This window comes from Hyperolius riggenbachi, chromosome 2 (assembly GCF_040937935.1).
Source record: "Hyperolius riggenbachi isolate aHypRig1 chromosome 2, aHypRig1.pri, whole genome shotgun sequence".
In the NCBI taxonomy this organism is placed as follows: Eukaryota; Metazoa; Chordata; class Amphibia; order Anura; family Hyperoliidae; genus Hyperolius; species Hyperolius riggenbachi.
This window is the reverse complement of record NC_090647.1, coordinates 36,213,528-36,234,961: the sequence shown is the minus strand read 5'-3', so window position 1 is coordinate 36,234,961 and position 21,434 is coordinate 36,213,528. Positions and strand designations below refer to the sequence as shown.

Sequence of the window (21,434 nt, the reverse complement as noted above, 5' to 3'; positions counted from 1 at the left end):
GCCACATCTCTAATGCAAGTCAATAGCATTGCGTCTGACTTGCGTTGTATACATTTTCTGCAGTCTACATCTATAGTTTTTTTGGCCCGGACATGTGTTGCATACCATGCAAGTCAATAGAAGTGCACGTTTGCATGCAGACGTGACGCTTATTACATCCGCCCCCTATTTAAAGGCGAACTTCAGCCTAAACAAACATGCTGTCATTAAGTTACATTAGTTATATTAATTAAAATAGATAATATGTTCTTACCCACCCTGTTTTAAAAGAACAGGCAAATGTTTGATTTCATGAGGGCAGCCATCTTTTTGGTTGAAAGGAGGTGACAGGAAGCATGAGACACAGTTCCAACTGTCTTGTGTCCTGATCACCCCTCCCAGCTGCGCGGTAGGCTTCAAATCTCAAATTCAAAAAAAAAAAAAATCTGCACCAAAACAGAACGAAAACCACATCAGAAATCCCATCATGCTTTGCACAGCATCAGGGGAAAAATGCCTGGGCAGTTTTCTTCTGTGCAGCTAAAAATGAGGCTTGGGTAAGAAAAACAAAGTTCAGATGCTGTGAAACTGTTAAAGAAACACTAAGGCCCCTTTTACACTTAATCCTTTGCTCTGTTCTAACTGAAAGAAAACTGATTTTCAAAGTAATACCCATGTTTACCTATAGCATAGTTCACACTTAACGCATTTAACTGAAATCTTCTTCCAATGCACTGCTATGGAAAAAACACGTAGTAACGCACACTAACACATACCAACTGATTAAGTGTAAACGGGACCTGATGCTGGGTACACACGTTGAGATTTCCCGCTCGATTAGCGGGATCGAACTGATCGATTCGATTATTTCCAACATGCTCGATTGGATCAGTTCGATCCCGCTAATCGAGCGGGAAATCTCAACGTGTGTACCCAGCATGAGACTTTTCAGTGCTGCTGAGTAGATTTTTAGTCTGGAGGTTCACTTTAACTGGGTTGGTTCTGGGAGATGGTAAGTTAAATTTGTTTGTAAGTTGAGTCCCAGTAAATCGTGAATAAGTGATTTACTTTCAAGAGCTCTGGATTTGGACTTATTATTAGTCTTATTATTATTACAGTAGAATCCTGTTATAGCAAACTCTAGTAAACTCAGTCCCAGCAAATGTCTGTATAAATGTACAATGTATGACAAATTCTTTCTTGTCCCTTGGAGTTTACAATAAAGGGATTCTACTGTATTAAGTATGTATATACCTTTGGCATATTCTGCAGTGTTGTACAGAATATATTGTCTTGTTACTGAAAGGAGCTTAGTCTAATCCCTACCATAGTTGTATGTCTTTACTATGTGTTGTGTAGTGTATGTATTGTAGTCTATGGCCAATTTAAGGGGGAGCCAATTAACTTATTTGTATGTTTTTGGCATGTGGGAGGAAACTAGATGGTCCAGAGGAAACCCACGCAGACACGAGAAAAACGTACAAACTTCATGCAGATAGATCCCTGGCTGGGATTGAACTGGGGACCCAGCGCTGCAGGGCTAGAGCGCTAACCACCACACCACCGTGCTGCCCATATAATATGAACTGTTGGTGGTGTTCAATGTTCTTTTAAGGTGTTTTAAACTACTTATAACTAGAGATAACCCGAACGGTTCGCCGGCGAACTTCCGGTGGTTCGCGTTCGCCATCTAAGGCGAACTTTTCCTGAAGTTGGTTCGCCCCCCATAGTGCACCATTAGGGTCAACTTTGACCCTCTACATCACAGTAGGAGGCACATTGTAGCCAATCAGGCTACAGTCCCTCCTTGAGCCACTCTCCCCCCCCCCCCCCCCCCCTTATAAAAGGCAGGCACCGCCGGCCATTACACTCACTCGTGTGCCTACAGTAATTAGTGAAGGGACAGCTGCTGTAGACTCTCTCATAGGGCAAGATTAGTTAGGCTCTTGTAGGCTTGTTAGCTTGCTCCTTGCTGATTCTTATTGCTAAAATAGCACCCCACAACAGCTCTTTTGAGAACTAATCTTGTTCTTGTGATTTTTTTTTTCTTTTCTGTGTGTCCCACTGACACTTGTGTTGCATAGATAACCTTGATGATTCATACTGTGTGTGTGCCTCTGCCAGGCCCAGCACATTCAGTGACTACCTGTGTGTGTGACAGGTGCACATTGTAATACCCAGTACTGCATATACCTACCTGTTGTTTTGAGTGCACCCACTTCATCACTGCATATACCTACCTGTTGTGTTGACTGCCTTCTCCGCCACCACCAACAGGGTCCAGGACACCAGGCGGATTCCTGAATTTTTAAATTTTTAAGGCCGCTTCTAGCAGTGGCCGCTATAATAATTTTTTCTGCTGACATTCAAATCCCTGCACAATCTGGGCCCTGGATACATGAAGGACCTGCTGAAGCTGCACCACACCTCTCACAACCTCAGATCAGCAAGTTCTATAAACTTGGTCACTCCCAGAGTGCACCTCAAAAAATCTGGAGATAGAGCCTTCTGTCATGCTGCCCCTACTCTTTGGAACTCCCTGCCACACCCAGTAAAGACAGCACCATCCCTGGAGCTATTCAAATCCAGACTGAAAAGCCACCTGTTTAGCCTGGCATTTACAGTCTAATTCTTCCTCTGTACCACGATGGTCGGAGCCATGCTTATGCGCTTTGAGTCCCATGGGAGAAAAACGCTTTACAAATGTTATTTATTGTTGTTGTTGCTTTTCTGGTGCGTGTACATACCTGCCTGATTTTTCTCGCTGCACTGCAGCTGCAAGCCTGCAACAACAAAACAAAAGGCATGTACATGTGCCAATTCCTCTTCATGATCATTACCTTGCTGTGGTGAAGGAGCTTGCGTATCACAATGAAGCAATGACTGCCGGCTATATGAGTGTCTCGGGGGGTGGCACACCAAAGATAAGGTCGTTGCTTCATTGCGGACAGACCAAATTTGATCAGTCCAGACACTGTTCTGTCATTCAGCTAACTCAGCCCGGCGACCATATGGGCTTGAAAACCACCACGGCCTGCACTCTCGCCATGGTGCGCATTAATCCAGCACGGCCGTCACTACACAAACGGCTGTTTGCGGTGTGTTACACAGTGACTTTGGTGTGAGTGTGAAGCAGTACTATAATTACACTCCCTGATTGATGTATACACATGCAAAATGTTTTAAAGCACTTTAGGCCTCCAATTTAGCATGCAATGTGATTTCTGCCCTTAAAACGCTGCTTTGCGTCAAATCCAGATTTCTCCCCGGGACTTTTGGCGTCTATCCCACTCCGCTATGCCCCCCTCCAGGTGTTAGACTCCTTGAAACATCTTTTTTCCCACAATCCTTCAGGGCAAGGTGAGACGTCGCCCCTCCCAGACGCAGGAACAGACAGCACTTCCCCTATAAAACATTGTAACAGTTAGTCCACCCTCAGTGCTGTTTGTTCCTGCGTCCAGGCAGGTCGGCATCTTCCCTAAGGATTGAGCCTGTGTGCTGGGCTGCAGGTTTTAATTCTATGGGCGGCTGAGATGGTGGTACCGAGGCCATCTAGCCTTCGCTTCACGCTGGACACCCGAGTGAAGTTTGCCTACCTTTCTGCTCCTAACTGTAGGAGGGCAAGTGTGGAAGGCATGGCGTTCTTTTCCCGCTCTGAATGAGGTTGGTTCCGGAGCGCAGGTAAGCCGCTGGCGTGCTGTTGCGGGCTGAGCGTGGGGAGGTGCATGGCGCATGATGGACGCTGGTCCAAGTTGGCTCCCCTGTGGCGCGTATCTTCCGGCGGGTATGCCGGAAGACGCGCTTTAGCCTGTCGGGCCTTCTCTCCGTCACTTCCGGTTCCGCCTCTGTGAATTCTAGGCGGAAGCATAAGAGAACGCTGTGCGTGGCTGGCAGGCATTAGTTACTCTGCAGAGGAGAGACTGCTGTCTTGGCGGCTGGATGTCTCCAGGATGTCGGCGCCGGATAAGGCAGAGAGTAACCCAGCCGCTCAGAAGGTGAGAGTATGGGATCTCTTTCTGAGCCATACGCTAAGGTGCATTTGAATGGTGCTTATATCTGCTGTTTTTTCTCTATATATTTTTCAGACTAAACAGAATGATGCAGGAGATAAGGCGAGGCCTCCTCCTACCTATAAGCGATGCCCTATGTGTAGCGTTAAGATGCCATTGCCATACTCCAAAACTTTGTGTCAACAGTGTATGGAGAAAGTTTTGGGAGAGCAGTCAGGTCCCTCTGTACAGGAGACTTTGCAGGCTTTTAGGGAAGAGATTAACTCTTCATTGGCTTCATTTAAATCCTCTTTAACAGTAGCATGTGCTTCTACTTCTCAGGTTGCTACTGTGTCTGTTCCTGTTTTGAATCCTATCTCAGAAAGTGAGAATCAGGATCAGGGGGAGACAGGGGTTAGTTCAGCAGAGTCTGATTCTAGAGAGATTGAAATTGATACATCTTCTAGATTCAAATTTCGTGTGGAGGATACTGAAGCCTTGATTGCAGCTATTAATGATACGCTGGAATTGAATAAGGATACAGTGTCTGGTCTGTCCATACATGATCAATTATATAAGGGGGTGGAGGAGAAAGAAGGTCTTACTTTTCCTGTCCACAATGCTATTAAGCAGTCTATTCTTAGAGAATGGAAAGATCCTGAGAAGAGGCTGCTTATTTCCAAAACAGTAAAACGCAGATTTCCTTTCACTGTTGAGGATTCGGCTCTTTGGGACAAATGTCCAATAAAGCAGCTCTGACATTGATCGGAAGTCGTAAAGATGTTACGAGAAAGATCTATTTAAAATACTGGAAGACTTTCCACCTTTGGTTGCGAAAGTCAAAGTTTGATAATCTATCTATCCCAGCAGTCTTGGATTTTCTCCAGGATGGTTGGGATAAGAAGTTATCGGTCAGTACATTAAAAGTTCAGATGGCAGCCCTTTCGGCTCTGTCGGGTCTTCCGATTTCTTCATCTCCTCTAATTTTAAGATTCATGAAGGCTGTATCAAGGAAATCTCCGGTTTTTAGACCGTATGTATCTCCATGGGATTTATCCATAGTGTTGCAGGGATTGTCTAGAGGGCCGTTTGAGCCATTGACAGAATGTTCCCTTAACCACCCTGGCGTTCTGATAAGATCGCCAGGGAGGCTGCGGGAGGGTTTTTTTTAAATTAAAAAAAAACTATTTCATGCAGCCAACTGAAAGTTGGCTGCATGAAAGCCCACTAGAGGGCGCTCCGGAGGCGTTCTTCCGATCGCCTCCGGCGCCCAGAATAAACAAGGAAGGCCGCAATGAGCGGCCTTCCTTGTTTTGCTTACACCGTCGCCATAGCGACGAGCGGAGTGACGTCATGGACGTCAGCCGACGTCCTGACGTCAGACGCCTCCGATCCAGCCCTTAGCGCTGGCCGGAACTTTTTGTTCCGGCTGCGCAGGGCTCAGGCGGCTGGGGGGACCCTCTTTCGCCGCTGTTCGCGGCGAATCGCCACAGAGCGGCGGCGATCGGGCAGCACACGCGGCTGGCAAAGTGCCGGCTGCGTGTGCTGCTCTTTATTTGGCGCAAATCGGCCCAGCAGGGCCTGAGCGGCAGCCTCCGGCGGTGATGGACGAGCTGAGCTCGTCCATACCGCCCAGGTGGTTAAAGAGGAACTGTAACGACAAAACGGCCCCTGGGGGGTACTCACCTCGGGTGGGGGAAGCCTCAGGATCCTAATGAGGCTTCCCACGCCGTCCTGCGTCCCTCGGGGGTCTCGCTGTAGCCCTCCGTGCAGCGGTGACGCAATATTTACCTTCCTGGCTCCTGCGCAGGCGCTCTGATGCCTCTCGGCGCCGAAGTAGGCGGAAATACCCGATCGCCGTCGGGTCTGCTCTACTGCGCAGGCGCAAGTTTCCGGCGCCTGCGCAGTAGAGCGGACCCGACGGAGATCGGGTATTTCCGTCTATTTCCGTGCCGAAAGTCGCCACAGCGCCCCCGCTGGAGCCAGCAAAGGTAAATATTGAACTGACAGTCGGCACAGTCGCCGGCTGTTCGGAGGGCTGCGGCGAGACCCCCGTGGGACAGAGGACGGCGTGGGAAGCCTCATTAGGATCCGGAGGCTTCCCCCACCCGAGGTGAGTACCCCCCAGGGGAGGTTTTTGTTGTTACAGAGTCTCTTTAAGAATCTCACGCTTAAAGTAGTGTTCTTAATTGCAATAACTTCAGCAAGAAGGGTAAGCGAATTGCAGGCTTTATCAGTTAAAAATCCATATTTTCAGGACTTTCAGGATAGGTTGGTGCTACAGACTGACCCGAAATTCTGTCCAAAGGTGATGTCTAAATTTCATAGATCACAAGATATAGTCTTACCTACATTTTGTGTAGATCCAAGTTGTGAGAAGGAAAGAGTATTTCACACATTGGATGTTAGAAGGTCAATATTGGAATATTTAGCCAGGACGGCTAGGTTTAGGAAATCAGATTCATTATTTTTATTATTTGCAGGCAAGAATGCAGGGCAGGCTGCATCTAAATCTACAATTGCAAATTGGATCAGGTCAGCTATTATTGAGTCTTATAGAGTAATGAAAGTAGATCCTCCAGCTTCTTTTAAGGCTCATTCTACAAGGGCCATGGCAGCTTCATGGGCAAATAGGGCAGGAGCTTCTCCTGAGCAAATCTGTAAGGCGGCGACGTGGTCGACCTTTTCTACATTCATTCGCCATTATCGAGTGGATGCATTATCGGCTCACGACCAAGCGTTTGGAAGGAAGATTCTCCAAGCAGTGCTCCCACCCTGAGGTTGTATTACTTGTTAATCGTCTCACCTTGCCCTGAAGGATTGTGGGAAAAAAGCAGAGTTAGTACCTGCTAACGATGTTTTGAACAATCCTTCAGGGCAACGATCCCACCCGGGTGTTTTTGTCTTTGTCGGATAATGGCACTTTGTGTGGGTTAGTTGGTTGTTCACCTGTCGGTACTTGTCTAAACGCACTGAGGGTGGACTAACTGTTACAATGTTTTATAGGGGAAGTGCTGTCTGTTCCCGCGTCTGGGAGGGGCGATGTCTCACCTTGCCCTGAAGGATTGTTCAAAACATCGTTAGCAGGTACTAACTTTGCTTTTCCATCACTTTTGTGGCCAGCATAAGTGTTTCTAGTTTTCAAAGTTCACCTCCCCATTGAAGTCTATTACGGTTCGCGGAAGTTCGCGCAAACCAAACTTTTTGCGGAAGTTGGCAAACCCGGTTCGCGAATCAAAAGTCGGAGGTTTGGGCAATCTCTACTTATAACAGTTTATGCAACACTATACCCTGTAACAACTAAAATCCTACTAATATAATAAATGGGAGTGTTCGGATGTTTGGATGTTTGTTACTCGATCACGCAAAAATGGCTGAATGGATTTGAATGAAATTTGGCACACGCATAGTACATTACCTGGAATAAAGTATAGGACACTTTTTATTCCCATAACCAAAAAGGGGGCGGAGACAAATACACATTTCACTGGAAAATGTAAACTGCAGTCATTATTGCACTGTTAATGGGTTCTCAAACTTTGCACAGTTGGTTGTTGGGTGACTGGGATTAATATTCAGGAAAGTGGGTGGAGCCTACAAAAGCCAATCAAAATTCACCTATTGATTTTCAAGGGTAATATTTACATTGCTGCCATTCTTGGACTGTTAATGGCACAAGCCTCAAACCTGGTACAGTTGATCATTGGGTGACTGGGGTTCAATTTCAGAAAGGGGTGGAGCCACAAACAGCCAATTAGATTTGTTTCGTTCCAATGCAAATTATTGATGCCAAACACTGCAAAACTCACAAACTTGGTAATTGAGTAATTTATTAATTGGGTGTTAGAGTTAGAAAAGTGGGCACAGCCAACACCAGCCAAATACATAATTGGGCAACGCGGGTTCATAAGTGGGCGGAAACAAATACAAAATTTTACTGGGAAAATGTAAACCGCAGCCATTCTTACACTAATGGTAGGGTTCTCAAACTTTGCAGAGTTGGTTACTGGGTGACTGGGATTAATAATCAGGAAAAGTGGGTGGAGCCTACAAAAGCCAATCAAAAATCACCTATTGATTTTTCAGGGGAATGTTTCATTGCTGCCATTCTTGCACTGTTAATGGCACAAGTCTCAAACCTGGTACAGCTGATCATTGGGTGACTGGGGTTTAAATTTATAAAAGGGGGTGGAGCCACAAACAGCCAATCTGATGTGTTTAATCTCAATGCAAATTATTGATGCCAAAGACTGCAAAGCTCACAAACTTGGTCATTGAGTAATTGTGTGTTAGGGTTAGAAATAGTAGGCGGTGCCAACACCAGCCAAATACATACCCGAACAATGTCAGGAAATCAGTGGGTGAAGAAAAGTACAAATTTCATTGTGAAAATGTAAACTGCAGCCATTCTTACACTGTTAATGGTAGGGTTCTCAAACTTTGGACAGTTGGTCACTGGGTGACTGGGATTAATATTCAGAAAAGTGGGTGGAGCCTACAAAAGCCAATCAAAATTCACCTATTGATTTTTATGGGGAATATTTAATTGCTGCCATTCTTGCACTGTTAATGGCACAAGCCTCTTGCACTGTTAATCACCTGTACCTGATACAGTTGGCCATTGGGTGATTGGGGTTCAAATTTAGAAAAGGGGTGGAGCCACATCAATCAGATTTATTTTATTTCAATGCAAATTATTGATGTCAAAGACCGCAAAGCTCACAAACTTGGTCATTAAGTAATTGAGTAATTGTGTGTTAGGGTTAGGAAAAGTGGGCGTAGCCAACACCAGCCAAATACCTACACGGGCAACGCCGGGCGTCCAGCTAGTATGTAATAAAAACAGAATTGTATATTGTGTACATGAAGACAACTTTGTATCGCCGTAGCTTGAGCCATTTGTAAGTAGGGGAGGGGACTGCTTGTACTTTAAATTCAGCGTAATGTAGGGGAAAAGACTGAGCCTAAAAGAAATGCAAATATTGGCATCGCAAATGCAAAAAAACGCAGCCAGCACGAAACTCCCCCTCTCCTTTGCTTAGCGGTAATCTCCCCTGTTATCGTGTATATATGAAGTGAGGGCACTTCTCTTCAGCAGGGACACAGACTGCTATAACAATCTGTTTCTGACCTCTGACATGAACAACATGTGGATGTTGAGCTTTAAAGCAAACCAGATGCAAAAAATATTTTATGATATTGTATGAAAAACAAATAGGACATTCGTAGCAAAGAAAGTCCCATATTCTTCTTTTCAGTTATATAGCTTTTTTTTTCTAGAACATTGCATCACTTTGTGATAATTGCAGTTTAGAAGTCACACTCTCTTTTAAGCTACAAAACAAAGCAGAAATAATGACCTTTTGAACGTTCCTGCAGTAAATCATTATCTCAAGCTGTCTCTCACTGTTTCTTGGCTGTTTAAGTGCTTTAGATAACAGCACTGTATTTGACCCAAGTTTGGTCTAAGATCTCAGAGAAGCTCTTGTGCATAGATAACGGAAGTTTTTTTTTAACTCTTCCTGTACTGGAAAACAATGAGACCCATTTCTTTGCTACTAATGTTCTATTTCTTAGCTGTACTGCACATACCATTATTTTTGCTTAAAGTGGTATGAAACCCAGCATTTCCTCTTTGCTCTAAAATATTATTTACAGCATATTATATACTACCACCATTGTTTTTTTACTAGAACAGCATTCAGCTAGTTAAACACAGGACTTACAAGCTCCCTGCAGGGAAAGCTGGACTCATCCAAACTGGAGATAACATTATCTTGTTTACTTAATTGTATCAAGTGAGGAATGTAAACATTCTCTGGCAATTCACACTCCAGAACACAGCCGGATACTCAGAAAGCATTTCTGTTTACATTACAATATGAATACACCAGTAAGGCTAGGGCCACACTAGCTCCGGGTGCGGGACGCATCCGCGGTCCGGGCTCCGATTTTCAAAACCCGGAACGCAAACGGATCTGTGCTGCCTTTTTTGCAGCACACGTTTTGGATCCGCTTGCGTGTTTTTTTTTTTTTTTTGCTAGAGGGGGTAGCAGCCAGGACGGGGGGCTGCGGGCAAAGCGGCGGCCAGGGGGGTCACATCCCCCCCCCCCTTGCTCACCTGGGTGCCCCCCGTCCCCGCTCCCCCTCCAGCTCGCATATAATGTAATAATTTGTACCTAATGAAGTTCGGCGAGCCGGGCACTTCCGCCCACACCGCTCGCCGTCACTTCCTGCAATGTCGCCCTCTGTATTTCAGTGGGCGGCATCGCAGGAAGTGACGGCGAGCGGTGTGGGCGGAAGTGCCCAGCTCGCCGAACTTCCTTAGGTACAAATTATTACATTCTATGCGAGCTGGAGGGGGAGCGGGGACGGGGGGCACCCAGGTGAGCAAGGGGGGGGGATGTGACCCCCCCTGGCCGCCGCTTTGCCCGCAGCCCCCCGTCCTGGCTGCTACCCCCTCCAGCATGGCGGCCCCCTCCTTCACCATGGGACACTGGAAACTGATCCGTTTCCAGTGTCCCAAAATGTCAGTGAAGAGGGAGGCCCGTTTCCCCATTGATTTTCACTACCCGTACGTGTATACGGGTCCGTGAAAAATGCTGCAAGTCCGGACTCAGCGTTCCGGGTTTAAAAACGTATTCCGCGGATCGCACGCGGATACGTTTTTAACTTGAGTGTGTACTGTTCCTATTTTTAACATTGGTATCCGTGGCTACGTTTTTCGTCCGGGACAAAAAACGTAGCTACGGATACGTTTTTAAATCAAGTGTGAACTAGCCCTTAGGCAGTTATCAATAAAATTCAATGTCAGCTCTCAGAGAAAAAATGTACTTTGGGAACTTGACATTTCTAAATGAATAATGATACTTGTGCAAAAAAGCAAATCTGATAACTGTATGGGTTATAAAAAGTAGGAAAACATGTTTTTATTGAATATTCTCTCAGTTTATTTTCCGCTTTAAGGTTTACTTTAATAACTGGTCTGGAATACATAACTTGCTTGTTTGAATCCTTCACTTCTTCTCTTTCAGGGCTGAGAGATGTCTGGAAAAGGCAAAGGAAAGGGGCGTGGCCGAGGACGTGGCCAAGAACAGGTCTGTATCATACGTCTTTGTGTATTGTGCTATGAGCTGGCGTCCTATAACCTCAGATGGGTAAACCTCTCCAACAAGCACTGCTAAGTTACAGCACACTGGCCCCTGGCCTGAGGCACCCTGTATGCGGCTATCAGTATTGAGTGCTTATTTGGCCTGAGGAAGTGGGCGAGTCCCCACGAAACTCGTTGCCTGTGCTTTAGTATTATAAAAATTTCATTCTTATATGAATTTGTCTTTGAGGTAAGCCACCTAATTTTTTTTTCTTATTTTTATTTGCATTTAATGTATTTTATCCTCCTTGGGTGCCTCTTCACCTTTATCCTGCATCTTACCTCATTCTGAGAGGAGTGTCATCTATTCTACACCTGACCCCTAGTGGTTTGTGCCACCACATAGGTTATCAAAGTATATGTGTTCTTTGCAAGAAAGTGACCATCTCCAGGTCCCCTGGTAACCCGAGTGGAGTCGGGGTTGTGCATCTCCACCTGTTCATAGCGGTCGGTTGCCCCTGTGCAACCCTCCTTTGTGAGTATTTTTCCTTTGTTCTCAGACACCCACAACCTTTGTGACGTACTGCACCATCTGGGCTCCTGTTGTCTCTGTGCTTCTTCCTTTAGGGTGGAAGTCTTCACCCTCAACTACTGCATTCTCACAAAAGGTTAAATAAAATAAAAACACAACCATGAAAAATGTCCAATAATCTTCTTATTTAACAGTAAATACTTACTTACCTTTAAAAAAAAGTTCCCACACCACTAGCCTCAAAAATGGTCCCAAGCCAACATCCTCTTATCTTGCGACTTTGAAGATCTCTGCCGGCTGCCACCACCTGACCTCTCCCTGCTTCAGTTCTCAGCTATACTAAGTATTGCTGAGATACCCATCCCTAGCCCTGCACCGCCGGCTCCTGCTGTCCTCCCTGCTCCCTCACACCTGTCACCTCCACCTATGCTGGCACCCATGGGTGCACTAGGTGCCAGCATGGGTGGATGCGAATAGGCAGCGTGAGCCGGCCGTGGAGCATCTGCATAGGACGGAACTATACTGATCTATCTGAAAGCAAAGTATCTTTAAATTGCGTGCATGAAAAAAGAACGCCCGACTTAAAAGGAAATGGCGCCGGTTATTAGCGAAATCTGATAAACAAGCTTTAACGATAAATACCATTGTAAAAACAGACGAGAAATAACGAAAAGATATTAAAGATAAATATCGTTACGTAATTCAACAATACAGATTAACCCAACCCTACCCTCACACAGATCCCTCCCCTGGTGGTGCCTAAAACTAACCACTCCCACGGTGGCGCCTAACCCTAACCTCCTCCCCGGTGGTGCCTAACCCTAACCTCCTCCCCGGTGGTGCCTAACCCTAACCACCCTGGTGGTGCCTAACCCCCCCCGGCGGTGCCTAACCCTAACCATACTCCCTGGTGTTGCCTAAAACGAACTGCCACCCGGGTGGTGCCTAACCCTAACCACTCCCTCTGCAGAAACACCCTTTTGCACATAGTAACAATATCTTTGATAATGTAAAATATGTGCATATAAACTAAATATGACAAACTATAACATTGCAAGCTTCTAAAACGATAACATACTTCAAAAACGAATGTTCTAATGTTAACGATATTTATTGTGGCGCCCTTTTTTCTGCTTTTTTCACCATATTAACGATAATTGCATTAAAGTCTTTGGCGGCGTCCTTTTCGTCCATCCTCAGCCGGTGCCCTTTTTTCCTGCTACCTTTAAATCTCCTTCCAGGGCTCCCCATTGGTTCATTATCATTATGATAGAATCTGCTAGAGATCGATGACACAAGGTGGCCTCCCGGTCATACTTTTGATCATTTTCAGGCCAAAAACAATCCAAACCATTAATCATGCAGGCTGCAATGATCTCTCTTAAAAGGGGGCATTTTTGTGCGTGGCAGTAGCAGCATTTGATTTTGGGATGACGGACGGACCTCTGGCCAGTCTCCACTCGTGCTATGTGCTCCCCACAGACCTGTGGTAAGTGTTTCAGGAGAACACTCACCTATCCACTGGTGGGTTCCTCCTCTGTCTACTCACAATCGCCACTGCTGTGCCAGCACCCTGTGACCTGACAGCATGTATGTGGTCATGTAACGTACATGTCAGAGTCACGGGGTACAGGTGCCCAGCAGTAATAGAGAGAAGGCACAGGAGGAGCTTGCCGACTGTCACTTCCTGCTTGGCCTGCTGCCAGATGGGGATTACCATGTACTGCACCACACACTCAGAATTTCAGTGTAAAACCGGCCTTAACCTTGTGCACATGCTAGAAAAACCTTGGCTGAGATGGTCGTTTTGGGATTTTAGCATGTGCAGAGCGACACCATGGTTTTTGCCGATCAACCATGTCTGAGCTCTAAAACGGGCGATCTTGAAGAGGTGCGTTTTGAGGGCTTGTTTGAAGATGTTAAAAGGATATTGAAATAATTTTAAGTAAACATTGTTCACGTTGCTTGATTTGTTAAACAGCAGCCACGAGGTCCACCCCCTGAACAGCAGCCACAAGCTCCACAGCCAGCACAGCAGCCTCCAGGTCCCCAACCTGCTTGGCCACGAGCCCAACAGCCTGGACAGCAAGCACGTGGTCCCCAACCTGCATGGCCACGACCCCAGCAGCCTGAACCAAGAGGCCCTCAACCTGCATGGCCGCAGCCCCAGCAGCCTGAACCAAGAGGCCCTCAACCTTCATGGCCACGGCCCCAGCAGCCTGAACAACCACGGGGCCCTCAACCTTCATGGCCACGGCCCCAGCAGCCTGAGCAACCACGAGGCCCTCAACCTTCATGGCCACGGCCCCAGCAGCCTGAACAACCACGAGGCCCTCAACCTTCATGGCCACGGCCCCAGCAGCCTGAACAACCGAGAGGCCCTCAACCTTCATGGCCCCGCCCCCAGCAGCCTGCACAACCACGAGGGCCACGACCCCAGCAGCCTGAACAGCAACCCAGAGCCCCACAACCGGAGCCACAGCCACGAGGTCCGGCATCTCCACAATGGCCACGTGGCCCACGGCCAGATCAGCCTAGACCCCCAGCACCTGCATCTATGGCACGGGCACCTCAACCTCAGCAGCAACCCCGAGCTCCACCACCTTCAGTGGCCACTGCAGAACCAATTGAGGTTGGAGCTGCTGCAGCACCTCCAGCACAGCCGGTTTTGCCCCAACCAGAGCTTGTCGTCAGGAGGAGAGGACCTCCAGGAGCTCAACAGCCAGAAGCTGAAGGTAAGCACCTCTTCCTCGGAGAACAAGCCTTTTCAAATAGCTCAAAGAATGGAAGAGAATCTTGATGTAGAGCAGTGTTCCCCAACCCTGACCTCGAGTCCCAGCAATGGGACATGTTTTGTGGAAATCCAGAGGTAGCTAATCATGCTGATTCCCTAATTACCCCACCTCGGTATGTCTGTGCTTTCCTGAAAAAGATGCACTGTTGGTGGTACTTGAGGACAAGGTTTTGGAACGGTTTTAGAATATGTAGAATATTTTCAGCTGCTGTTTTACTCTTGAGTTTTTTTTCTTGATTTAGGCCTGGAACACACTAGGAGCGCATTTCTGAGCGCTTTGTGATTTGAAAATGAGTGTGATCCCACTTGAGCGATGTGATTTTATAAAAATCCCCGATAGCATTGCCTTAGCAAGAGCTTTTTCAAATCACTAATGCCTAGTAAAGGCTGTTAGTGGGTTTGAGCCCTTAGACTCTGTAACAAAATTTTCAGCCTTATTTCTTCTATCCTATAAGTTCCTATACCTTTTCTAATGTGGTCTGTCTTACTGCAGCCTTTCCTAGTTGCACAGTGGCTGTATTATCTCTGTTATATAATCTAATCATCTTTCCTCTGACGGCTTTGTTGGGCTCAGGCACTCAGGCTGGAATGTGCTGTTCTGCTTGTGATAGGATAGAAGCTATACACACCCTCTTCAGGCCCTCTGCAGGCTCTGCGTGAGTCAGACTGAGCTACTCTCAGCCTATCACATGCTATGTCTTGTTTCTAAACACTGCCTAAAACTGGCAATTACAAGCCAGGATTGCAGCAGGGAGTGGCAGAAACAGCACAGAGGGGCCCAGGAAAACATAATAGAATGGTATGTTTTTTTTTATGGTAAGAATTTTAGAGTACAGATTCTCTTTAACCCTCCTGGCGGTATATTAAAAACCGCCAGGGGGCAGCGCAGCCGTTTTTTGATTTTTTTTTTTTTTTTTTTTTTAAATCCTGTAGCGAGCCTAGGGCTCAGCGGCATCCCCCCAGCCCCGCCGATCGCCTCAGGCGATAGGCGATCAGGAAATCCCGTTCAAAGAAGCCATGGCGACGGGGCGGGATGACGTCACCGACGTCATGGACGTCGTGACGTCTAAGGGAGTCCCGATCCACCCCTTGCCGCTGCCTGGCGCTGATAGGCCAGGCAGCGCAGGGGTCTAGGGGGGGGGGGGCTGTGTTGAGACGCGGATAGCGGCGATCGAGCGCGGGGCGGTGGCGATCGAAGTGCTGACGCAGCTAGCAAAGTGCAAAAAAAGCAAAAAAAAAAATTACTCAAATCGGCCCAGCAGGGCCTGAGAAAACCTCCTGCGCGGCTTACGCCAGGAAGGTTAAAGTGTGATTATACTCCCAAAACTAAAATTTCACTTACTATTTTTTTTAATTATAGAAAAATCATTTGAAAGCATTCCCAAGTATTCAGTGTATGAAACCGATTTTATTTTCACTGCAGGGAGCAGTAGAAGCTCGCTTATCGCTGATCTTCAGCAAATTTAAGAATCGCCAGCTGAAGCTCTCTGCCTGTGTCTTTATTCCACCCCCCTCCCTCTGCTGCATAGACACATTACCCTGGCAGCAGCTGAGTCGCCTCAACAGAAAAGGAGTGGGGCGGAATGAAGACACAGGCAGAGAGATTCTTCGTTTTTGCAACGACCAGAGATGAGGAAGCTTCCACTGCTCTCTGCAGCGAGCTCCAGTTCTGGATGGAGGGCTCTTGAATGCCTTACTTTGAAACTGGACAACGATGATGGTTATAGTTGTAATTTAGTAAGCCGTTTGTAATGTTTAAAAAGTAGGGTTTTTTTGGTTTTCTTTTTAATCGCTGCTTAAAGAGACTCTGAAGCGAGAATAAATCTCGCTTCAGAGCTCATAGTTAGCAGGGACACGTGTGCCCCTGCTAAACCGCCGCATATGCGCCGCTAAACAGGGGTCCCTGCCTCCATTCGCGTCTATCAGCCGCGCATCGCCGCCTCTCCCCCGCCCCTCTCAGTGAAGGAAGACTGAGAGGGGCGGGGGGGAGGCGGAGATACGCGCTGACAGACGCGTGTGGGGCAGGGCTGCGGCGGTTAGCCCTGCCCCAACCAGGAAGCGCTTCCCTGCATTACGGAGGGGATTTAGGGGGACAGGGACCCTCGTAAAGCCGCGGGATAGCGGCGGTTTAGCAGGGGCACACGTGCCCCTGCTATACATGAGGTCTGAAGCGAGATTTATTCTCGCTTCAGACTCTCTTTAATGAAGCAGTCTGTCTCTGAGTGCTAAAATGTATAAACTGTTGACCTTTTTATCTATCTGCTGCTCCCAGCACAGCACAATTCTCTGCCAACAAAGGCTTTTATGTCTGTTATTCCTTGTCAGTGAGGGATGCTTTAGTCCGACTGGCTCCCGACTGGAGAAAAACGGTCACTTAGTTGAATATTAACTCTTTCATGCAAAGAAAGAAAAGCACCACAGCCTATGTAATTGTGTGATTGCTATTGTACAAATACGACTATCACCATGTCACATGCAACTGAAAATTCCCTTTAAGTCCGTAAGTTGACTTACTTTTTTTTTTTTTTTCCCCCACCTCCGGTTTAGAGGTTTCTGCCGGATTTAGGGAACTCTCGCTCGGAGAACGGGGAGGACGGAGGCGGGATTTCCACGACCAAGGAGTGCATACGCGACTCACAATTAAGCATGTTGAAAAGTCCAAACAGGGTAAGTGCTGGTAAGGATTTACTCTACTCTACAAGAGCCCTGGCTGCTGGGATACAGACGATCAGTGATGTACTGCAGAGCCAGGTGCATGCTGGGACTTCCATCCACAACATCCACTGCATAGTTATGTAGCCATCTATTTTAAAAAAACGCTACACACCAGGGCAACTTTAGGCTCCTGAGTAGATATAATTATTATTTATTGGATTTATACAGTGCCAACATATATTATGCAGCAGTGTACAATACACAGGATTACAGATAACAGGGGTGACCGATAGCATGATACAGGTAATAGGCAATAGATACAATACAGGTGATAAGCAATAAGATACACAACACAATACAGGTAGCAATACAATGCCAGATCATACACTGGAGTGGTAGTCCCAATAATACAAGTTCACATATTCTGGGTAGAGTGCACAATCAAGTACGATACACAGGGCCGGATTCACCATGAGGCACTGTAGGCATGTGCCTATGGGCGCCTGATGATGGAAAGGTGACTCACTCCCATCCCTGAGTGCCTCCCTCTCTCCTTTCCCTGTGCAGAGGCCCAAGTCGAGTTTAAACAAGCAGCTACTCACCTGACTCTCAGCATTCCACTGATGAGATCTCCCTTCAACTGGAAAACAAAAGTTTGCTTTCTTAAAACAAAGTATTTGTGATCATTCAGGTTGGAGTGAGCTCCGAGATGTCTCCCACAATGCATCACTGCTGAATATATGCAAATTAACCATTGTTACCCTTAGAAGCTAAACACACCTCCAGAACCACTGAAATGCAATGATGTCAGCTTGTAGTTAGTACAGAGCCAATAATCCAACATGCATACAGACTGTTTCGGATTGTTTGATCCTCATCAGTGCATGGCATGGATTAATTTGGCTCTATGGAGTAGGGCTTGTAACACCGAGAGGTACAGACTAACCAGCAAGCTCATGGTGACCCAGAACTCATTGGAGTGTGTAAGGGACTACAATGGTCCTAAAAGCCCCCTTACTAAAATGCATGGAAAACAAGTTTGCTTTCTTAAAGGAGAACTGTAGTGAGGGATATGGAGGCTGCCATATTTATTTCCCTTTATGCAATACCAGTTGCCTGGCAGCCCTGCTGGTCTATTTGGCTGAAGAAGTATCTGAATCACACCAGAAACAAGCATGCAGCTAATCTTGTCATATCTGTCAAATTTGTCAGAAGCATCTGATCTGCTGCATGCTTGTTTAGGGGCTATGGCTAAAAGAATTAGAGACAAATGATTACCCGAATAGCCAGGCAACTGGTATTGCTTAAATGGAAATATGACAGCCTCTATATACCTCTCACTACAGTTCTTCTTTAAAACAGAAAGTATTTGAGATAATTCAGGTTGGAGTGAGCTCCAAGATGTTTCCCACAATGCATCACTGCTGAATATATGCAAATTAACCGCCTTCAACTGGTGGAACCTCTAGCTACCTAATACTTTGGGGCACCTCTAGCTACTTAAAGTGAACCTTAAGCCAGAAATAAAAAAAACGTTTTACTCACCTGGGGCTTCTACCAGCCCCCTGCAGCAGTCCTGTGCCCTCGCAGCCACTCACTAATCCTCTGGTCCCCCGCTGCCAGCTAGTTTCGTTTTTGCCGACAGGCCTGTCAGGACTGGCCACGCGTAGCTTTTTCCGCATTCCCGACTGCAATTAGCGCTATTGCAGTCGGGAATGCGGAAAAAGCTACGCGTGGCCAGTCCTGACGGGCCTGTCGGCAAAAACAAAACTGGCTGGCAGCAGGGGACTAGAGGATTAGTGAGTGGCTGCGAGGGCACAGGACTGCTGCAGGGGGCTGGTAGAAGCCCCAGGTGAGTAAAACTTTTTTTTTTTTTTTTTTTTTTCCTGGCTTAAGTGTCCCTTTAAAGCGGACCCAAACCAAACATTTTTTTAATTAAAAATATTTAGTTGCACCACTCTGACACATACAAAGATAAATAAACACTCCTTCAAACCTATGATAATTTTTCCAATAACACTCCAGGACAGGTACACATTGAGACTTGGCTCCTCCCAGGAACAGGAAATATCCTTCAGCCTCTCTATAAATTAAAGATGGACCCAGGGTCAGGCAGTATTGGATATTTCCTGGTCCAGGAACCAGGTCTCTCTATGTGTGCTCGCTGTCCCGGAGAGCCTGGGTGGCTAGGGATATGTTGGCACTGAAGCGGGCTGGAAGATATACGGAAGTCCGTTTCCCCTGTGGAGTACCTGTGGGTTTGGGCTTTTCAGCGACATCTCCCAGTGGATTGTAGCCCTGTTGGTCGGCCTGTTGGATGGTAAGGCTCTGCTTCAGGAAGGGCTGCCCCCAGGACCCATCATGCGGAGGCAACGGCCAGGTGGAGGACGTCCGGAGGATGCGCAGAGCGGAGGCAGAGTGCGGAAATCCTCCGGCCGCGACCTACGGGATAACTTCCGGGTCGCGTGACGTCACTTCCTGTGCGCCGGATGAAGAGGGGCAGCCGCCCGGAGTTCTCCGCACACGGCGTCTCGCGCGTCAAGGAGAATGTCGGAGGTAGAACAGGAGCCAGGACGGGTAAGACTGCTCTGCGGGGATCCGGGCAGCGGTGGTGACCCTTGTGGGGGCGGCAAACCGCACGCAGCAGGAAGGGTTTTTGGGCTGCATTGAGCCTGTAGTGTGGCTTAGGTGAAAGCTGTTTGTGTTTGGGAAACAGTCTCTCTTATGGTTGTTATGCACTGCAGGCTTGGATTATTGTTTATTCTTAATACAGATAAAATCCATAGCATGCAAAGTAGTTTTTTTCAGTATTCTGGTGAAAAACAAAACACTTGCATATTTTACTAAATGTATTGTTGGTGTAATAATGCAATGCACAAGCTAATATGTAAATGTGTTGAAGCTGATAAACATAGGCTGTGAGACAAATTAGTTTTTTCTGTTATGTTGTTACAGGGCACTACGGCAAATGTACCTGACCCTGCAAAGCCCTCAAAACGGTGCCCTGTGTGCAATGTAAAAGTGAATCCTGCATCAACTAAGTTATTATGCAAGGATTGTACTTATAAAGTCATGAAACATGAATCAGCATCTCAGAGAGATATTCAAGCTCTCAGACAGGATTTAAAAGATACATTAAAAGAATTTAAGGCTACGTCGGTTCCTTTTAAGCCCGATACTCCGGTTGAATCACAGGCTGATCAACCCTCTCAACCTAAAGAGTCTGAGATAGTAATCCCCAAAAAAGCTACTAGCAAAACTAACAGACCGGTTATAGTTTCAGATGAAGATGAAATTAGCGAGAATGAGGATGGTTCTGCAATCTCTATGGAAGCACAGGAAATAGAGAATAAACCCTCAAAATTTAAATTCCCTGTGGCGGAGACGGAAATGTTGTTGTTAGCCATATATGAAGATTTGAATCTGAATAAAACAGTTACTGAAGCAGTATCACTGCATGACAAATTGTACGAAGGCATGGAAAGCGCACAAGAGCTGAACTTTCCTGTACATCAATCTACCAAGAATCTGATAACTAGCCAGTGGAAAAACCCAGATAAAAAAATATTTCTCATGTCCATCAGCTGGGATACCCTCTGAGTGATGGCTCCGCCCATCCTCTGGGGAAACACAAAAAAGAAAGTATAAAAAGCTCCCGCCCCCCTCCAACCTCAGTTCATTTGTGTTTCCGTCCAGAAACACACGGAAGAAAGCAGCTCCCATTTATTATTTTTTTATGGCCTCGCCGGAGGGTGAGAGGGTCATGGAGCGGGGTACCTGGTGGCTGGAGGTGGTGCAGGAAGGGGACATCGGATAGCTGCCGCTGGTACCGCCATTACGCCTGGACGCCCACGGGTGGGATTGGGCTGTCCGGCTGCCGCCTTCCTCCTGCGCAAGGCAGTTTTCGGAGTTATGACGACATCCGGTGGTGACGGCAGTTCCGGAAGTCGTCATAGGAGGCGGGCCGGAAGTTGCATTGCGGACGGCGTGGTTTTAAGAGAAACGCCTGGCGTGGGTAGGTGCAGCATTATGGAGGAAGCTTCTGTCCCTGCTGCTGCTTCCACAGCCCTGAATGCATCCACGGCATCTTCCTCATCCAGCGGAGCCGCAAGTCACGCACACGCTGAGGGTGGGGTGAGTGGGGGGTCGTTGATCCCTGAGTTCTTCTGAGGGATGCATGATTATGTTAATCCTAATCAGTCCTCTATCCTGTGTTATTTTTTTCAGGCTAGAGTGGAGTCTGGACCTAGTACAGGTTCAGCAGGGCGACAGAGGTCTAAAAAATGTTGCCAATGTTTCACTAAACTGTCTTCTAGCTATGCAAAAACTTTGTCAGGCATGTATAGATGCAGTGATTGCTTCTGAGTCATCCTCTATTTTTAAGAACATTATGAA

The 21,434-nt window shown here is 46.9% G+C and overlaps 1 protein-coding gene across 3 annotated transcripts in view; it reads left to right on the top strand.

The window, feature by feature from the left end:
* Positions 1–21,434, top strand: part of LOC137545433 (piwi-like protein 1) — a 105,762-nt gene that overhangs the window by 8,303 nt on the left and 76,025 nt on the right. For all 3 annotated transcript variants that reach the window (XM_068266646.1, XM_068266648.1, XM_068266647.1), the window contains exons 2-4: positions 11,003–11,065; positions 13,572–14,325; positions 16,932–17,051. In XM_068266646.1, the coding sequence (XP_068122747.1) occupies positions 11,012–11,065; positions 13,572–14,325; positions 16,932–17,051 (928 nt within the window). In that variant the 5' untranslated portion in view covers positions 11,003–11,011. The remainder of the gene's footprint in view (positions 1–11,002; positions 11,066–13,571; positions 14,326–16,931; positions 17,052–21,434) is intronic.